The 6,538-nt window shown below is 35.3% G+C and overlaps 1 protein-coding gene across 1 annotated transcript in view; it reads left to right on the top strand.

Moving 5' to 3' along the window:
- The window catches only part of LOC107564431 (transforming growth factor beta receptor type 3-like), a 137,102-nt gene extending 135,606 nt beyond the window's left edge, over positions 1–1,496 (top strand). Inside the window, exon 16 of the mRNA XM_016249523.1 lies at positions 840–1,496. Coding sequence (XP_016105009.1) covers positions 840–958 — 119 coding nt within the window. The 3' untranslated portion in view covers positions 959–1,496. The remainder of the gene's footprint in view (positions 1–839) is intronic.
- The last annotated feature ends 5,042 nt before the right edge of the window (positions 1,497–6,538 follow it).

Genomic DNA, 6,538 nt, shown 5'->3' with positions numbered 1-6,538 from the left:
AGAGAGAGAGAGACAGGGTCACATCACAGTGAAGTCAGCTTTCTTAATCGCGGCTTGTGTACTGCAAATACATACGAGCATCACCACTGTGTCTGTCACGCGACTCTGTTCCCCTTTTGGGCTTGAACTGATGGTAAAACTAAGGACATTATGCTCTGTCTTTACATTTATGTTGAAAGCTGAAGCTTGCGATTATGGAAAGGAGCGTTACATTTCCGACGCATGCTTGTGGTGTTCAGCCAATCACAATGCACTTGGTCAGCTGGGTAATCGGGGCAGACTGTGCTTGTCGGAAGGAGGGGCTTTGTAGAAAACGACCGTTTGAGAGAGGCGGGGCATAGAGGAACTACAATAATGTACAGTATTTGAAAAATAATGTGTTTTTTGAACATTAAAGCATGTCAGCATATTCTGTTACACCAAATACACAAAATAATGATCTTATTTTGGAGTGTGGAGAACATTTTAATAATCTAAAGAACCTTTTCCACTGTAAATAACCTTTTGTGTTTACATGGATGTTAAAAGTTGTTCTTGGAACCATAGATGCTGATAAAGAACCTTTCTTTTTAAGAGTAACGATGGTGATATGGTGATAATGTACATATCAAGCATTTTAATCTGTATCCAACTTTCCAGTCTGCTGCTATTGAAGCTATTCAAGTTTTTATGCTAATCAGTGCACAAAATGAATATACTCTAAGTGCACCAGCTAAACCACTTAATGCAAAAGGGTTACTATGCTTTCATGGCTTAACAGCTTCTGCCATTCTGAAAGACCTGAATCACAGAAAGTCTCTGTAAGCCTTGACGTCCTATTTATCCATCTCTCTTTTCAGGTGGCACAGGAGCGAGGCAGCAGGTGCCAAAGTCTCAGCCGGTGTCTGAGAACAGCAGTGCGGCTCACAGTATAGGCAGCACACAGAGCACGCCGTGTTCAAGCAGCAGTAATGCATAGAGCAGCTGGACTGATGATGCTTCCATTGGCATTATGCTTCGTACATTTTTGGAAGAATATGTGATTTCGTAGCATGTCCTGAGGCCTTATTATTTTCATTATTCGGAATTGAAATGTTTAGGCTGAACATACAACCGGATGAAAAAAGCTACATTTAGAGGTGAGGGAAATAACCAAATCAAGATCCCAGAGAGTTTTGAAATGTTGCTTTTTTTTCTTGAACCCCACAAGAGAGTGTTGTTTTTGCCTTATATGGTTGAGATCAGCATGAAAATGAAAATAACAAAGGCTGTTTGCATCACTTATTATGGCATGAAGGCGGTCTAGAGGAACAGTTAGTACTCTGCGAGATTACACAAAGGCTCTGTCTTCACCTAAACAAAATCAAGCATACATATTTCAGAAATTTGACAAGAGAAATCTATTATGAATAGGCCAATATCAATATAATTAAGTCTTTTAAAACCCAGATGCCAATCATTTAAAGGAACACTCCACTATTTTTGAAAATAGGCTCATTTTCCAACTCCCCTAGAGTTAAACAGTTGAGTTTTACCATTTATTTTGCATAATATCATTGCGCCTGCTGCACCCATGGTACGGCAGCAAAGTTCCGTGGTTATTACGCCGGAATGAGAGTATAGTTCCTAGCCATATCGGCCTAGAAAATCGCAACTTTTCATTTTCAGTTGGTCTTAGTACACGATGTAACTACAGAAGAGTAAAGTTTTAAATAGGAAAAATATAGAAACTCTTTGGTCATTTTTGAGCGAGATGCTAACGGTCTAATCAGATTCAATGATCTATGCTAAGCTACAGCTAAAAATGCTACTGCCAGACCCGGAGATCGGCTGAATGGATTCGAAAACGGTAAAACTCAACTGTTTAACTCTAGGGGAGTTGGAAAATGAGCCTATTTTCAAAAATAGTGGAGTGTTTCTTTAATTCTAAATATAGTATTCTTTACACTAACTCTTATCTGGCTGACTGCACTAGTGGTCTTCAAGATTCAGACGCCATGAGTGAAGGGTGTAAAAGCCTTGATCAGAGGCATTTTCAATCTATAGGACAGTTTTTGGAATATTGTAAAATACTGTATATTCTGTGAATATTGTATGAAATGCGTAGAGAATTTAAGTTGAACTCCATAAAAAGCTAAACCAAATATTTATCAGAAGATTATACACCATTTAGAAGATAATTTAAAAATCATAAAGGCAAATATGAATGAATTTACAGATATACATGCACAAGCGCTTTCCCAGAATTGGCCTTTTAAAAGAGTTGCAAAATAATAAGTAGTAGTAGATTCTAGTGGTCTAATAGTTTTTTTTTTCCACCCAAATTTTGATATTTGATACTGTTAGAGTCTGTACAGATAATTGCAGATAATTATAATAATAAGCATTTTATGAGTCAATAATGGACTTATAGATATTATAGAATGTGACTTTGAAATGCTGGGCATTATTATTCAACATAAGTATAAACGGTAATGATTTCAGCAAACAGCAGACTGTTATATTTTGATATTTTGTCCTCAAATTTAAAAATCAAAACGAGCATTTGTTGACAAGTATTCAATGTGCCTAGTCACAAAAGACGTACATAATCTAATGCCAAAGAATGGGTATTTACTTTCCTGTCTTTTAATGTTACATCAGCCCCTGCGGTGTGTATATTTAGGTACTAAACTACCACTAAAGTGAACACAAAAATCAACATTTCTCCAAAAAAAAAAAAAAAAACTTTATTTCGGTTGTGTATGTGAAGTTAACAATTTGGGATTTTGTGTAAAACGTACATACAGATAGCCTTGAAAAGTGCAAGAAATGTAGGATGCAAAGCCAGAGTAATCCCACCGTCAAAACTTTACATGAATGTCAGAACATAATAAGTGCCTTAACTTTGAGTATATGCATTATTTCAGAGATAAAATGAGGCAAGAAGGGAAGTGGTGTTTGCTTTGCTTTTGGCACAGTATATACACACTGATGTGAAAATCTGCCAAATCTGTGCATCTAGTTGTTTGTTTTTAGTATCTAATGTTGCCTTTTTTGTTTGTGTATTGCTTGCTACAGACTGTACCTATAGAATGTACTTTTGTTTCAAACATTAATTTCATTGTAAACTTGTATAAATGTCTCCTGTAAGTGGAAAGAGAGTAAGAATTTAAACATTTATTTGTGTATAAAGTTATATTTTTCTAGAGATATATACATAGAGCCACCCTATAATTCTATTTGCATACTGTGAATTTTTGTGGGCATATTTCTATGTAATGTTGCGTGTTTTCTCTAAATCTAAACATAGTCCATAATGCTGAAGTGAGCTGCATTCACTGATATTTTCCTGACATAGTCATATAAAATAAGATGTTTTATTATAGATATATATTTTTACAAGTATCTTAGAGAACACTCTAATATTTGGAATATAAAATATATTTTGATGATGCAAATGTTTTAATCTCTCTTTTAAGCTCTTTAAGTATCTGTTAAGTGTGTGTTTGGTCACACTGTAAGCTCTGTGTATCCATGTTTGTTGGTTTAAATGGATGAGTATATGTATAGTCCTTGTATTGTGTCTTTTGGGAATGTTTAAAACAATGCTGTCTTGTCTAACAGAGTTTGAATCACTGATAAGTGTAATCAAGGGTCGTTTAATGGCTCTAGAGTTAACCCCTTACTGGGTTTATCGTAAGGCCTTTCTCTCATTCCAGTAAACACTCTGTCTCGTGATAAACTCTTTATTTTAAACTAAGTTCAAACCACTGTGTTTGACAGTGCTTTTGTTTAATGGTGAAATTGATTGTGCTGTCTTTCCGTTTGTTATCTACCTCATTTGTGTGTGTCTATGTGTGTATAAGTTTTCATTGTCTTGTCATCAAGAATATATTAATGTACATATTGTGTAGCGCTTGATGTTACATAAAATATATCACATCTTACAGATTTGACAGTTCACTCTGTATCAGTCACAAAAGGGAGAAATCTGAGAGATGTAAATGTGAACCTATCAGAATTAGACTTCAAAATATTCAGACTGTCTTGCTCTGAAACGACACTATTATTTGTGACAATTTTTGTTTTTTTTCCCCCCACTTCCTCCAATGGTATGTGAAATCGTGCAGTGTTTGTAAATATAATGTGCTGTATATATGCATGCTATATGTATGCTCTGTGTATATATACCAAATAAATTCTTGTAATCTTTCAGGAGTTTGTGTGTGTGCTCATTTAAACGTGTGCACTGGGCCCCACATTTTGTCCACTAATGGAGAGGGTCAGCGAGGACATTTCTTAGGCAATGTACTTTTTTTTTTTTTTTTTCTGTTAACATAAAACATTTTCTCTCTCATTGCTATGCAGATTGCTTGTATAAAGTATTGTTATCCTGTGTTAGGACTGTTTAGTAACTGTACTGTTTGACAACGAGTTCATTACTTGATGTAGACCATGTGGAGATCTGGCATCCACACCGATGAACATATGGAAATGTGCACACACATATGCATGCACTGACATATACAGTACAATTGAATGACTTTTAACATGGACAGACAATATTGGCCTTTGCCAAGATTTGACTGGACAGCATTGGAATTATTTTTTATTTTTTTAAACCCAGACTGTCAGTCTACTTGATCAACCGACTGTCATTTATGGGAAGTTTCCATGAAGGCACTTTTCCAGAATAACATTAATTTAAAAGAAAAATAATTTGTCAAATTTTTTATCAACTTTCTTTTTTCCCCAGTTTGAGATCATGATGACCAAATCACAGTAGGTTCCAGAAAAGAAAATGTACTAGGGGGGATTTACTTGATATGGAGCAGGTTTTGAGTCTTAATCAACAATGACTCAATGTAGGTCACCAGAGTTATTTTGGGTTTAGGTGATGTTTCAAAAGAGAGTGAGGAAAAGGGTTGACTGATGTTGAGGCCCATTGTTGATATTCACCGTTCAACCACTTAAAATAGTCAAGTGGAATATATAAAGTGGAACATAAATAATATACTATGTAAAGACATAAAATTAGAAGTTCGTCCAGGAAGATTTTTAACTCATAAAATACTTTGATACTATGTTCTTGATGTAGTTCTTGACAAACTATAAACTCCAAACTGCTTTAAACATTTTAAAATATATACAATTTATTAGCCTTATGTGTTGTCAGACATACCTATAGCATAATTACATTTTTAGATGTGATTTATTTTAGTTAGTCAGTTATGTTTTGTTTCCTGAGCCTCTGAATATCACTTTGGGTTCCCCAGTTTGAGATCATGATGACCAAATCACAGTAGGTTCCAGAAAAGAAAATGTACTAGGGGGGATTTACTTGATATGGAGCAGGTTTTGAGTCTTAATCAACAATGACTCAATGTAGGTCACCAGAGTTATTTTGGGTTTAGGTGATGTTTCAAAAGAGAGTGAGGAAAAGGGTTGACTGATGTTGAGGCCCATTGTTGATATTCACCGTTCAACCACTTAAAATAGTCAAGTGGAATATATAAAGTGGAACATAAATAATATACTATGTAAAGACATAAAATTAGAAGTTCGTCCAGGAAGATTTTTAACTCATAAAATACTTTGATACTATGTTCTTGATGTAGTTCTTGACAAACTATAAACTCCAAACTGCTTTAAACATTTAAAAATATATACAATTTATTAGCCTTATGTGTTGTCAGACATACCTATAGCATAATTACATTTTTAGATGTGATTTATTTTAGTTAGTCAGTTATGTTTTGTTTCCTGAGCCTCTGAATATCACTTTGGGATCTTTGTTGCATTGATGGTCCAATAGAGAAATGAATATAACTTAGTTCCAAGAACACAGTCTGACACCTGCACCTGAGATTCTGTTTCCTTGGCAAACCTTTTCCACTGGCTGAAATCTTCACATTTGTGGGGTCGGGTCTCAGTTTAGTCCTGCCCCAACAGCTGGTCAATTTGCCACATAAGGGTTTAAATATACAGAATTAAATATGGCTGCCAGTATCAATAAAAAGCATTTCATTTTGCTGAGTCGCCAACTCTATTTTGATGACAGCACTGGGGTGGCAGTATATTTAGCTAAAGATGGAGGGGAGCTCAGTATTTATGGCTGGAAACACTGGAGAGTCTCCAGCGCTGAAATCTATAGCCATAAAATTATACCACATATAATGAAACTGCTCTGTCATGATTGTGTGCCAACACAAACCAACACTCAAATACACACATCCACACATGAGCATGTGTAATCTCTACGCATATAAGGCACATTTCTGGCAAACACAAATGTGTGGCTGCATATCTGAATAAATGTATTGTCACGCAATGTGTAGAGGAAAGGCACACGAAGACTAAGATCATCTACACAAGAGTTTAATAGAATCCAAGAAGATGATAATTCATGAAGGCAAAGGGAACACGCAGCAAAACAACATCAATACCGGACAAACTAAAGGAGAAACAGAGGAACTTAAATACACAGACCAAATGAGGACAATAAACTAACACAGGCGAACTAAATGAACTATTCAAAGGATGACAGAAACTAGGTCAAGTGAAACATGAGGAAAGA

This window comes from Sinocyclocheilus grahami, unplaced genomic scaffold (genome assembly GCF_001515645.1).
Source record: "Sinocyclocheilus grahami isolate Dianchi unplaced genomic scaffold, SAMN03320097.WGS_v1.1 scaffold934.1, whole genome shotgun sequence".
Taxonomy (NCBI): domain Eukaryota; kingdom Metazoa; phylum Chordata; class Actinopteri; order Cypriniformes; family Cyprinidae; genus Sinocyclocheilus; species Sinocyclocheilus grahami.
This window is presented reverse-complemented; position numbering and strand designations above follow the sequence as displayed.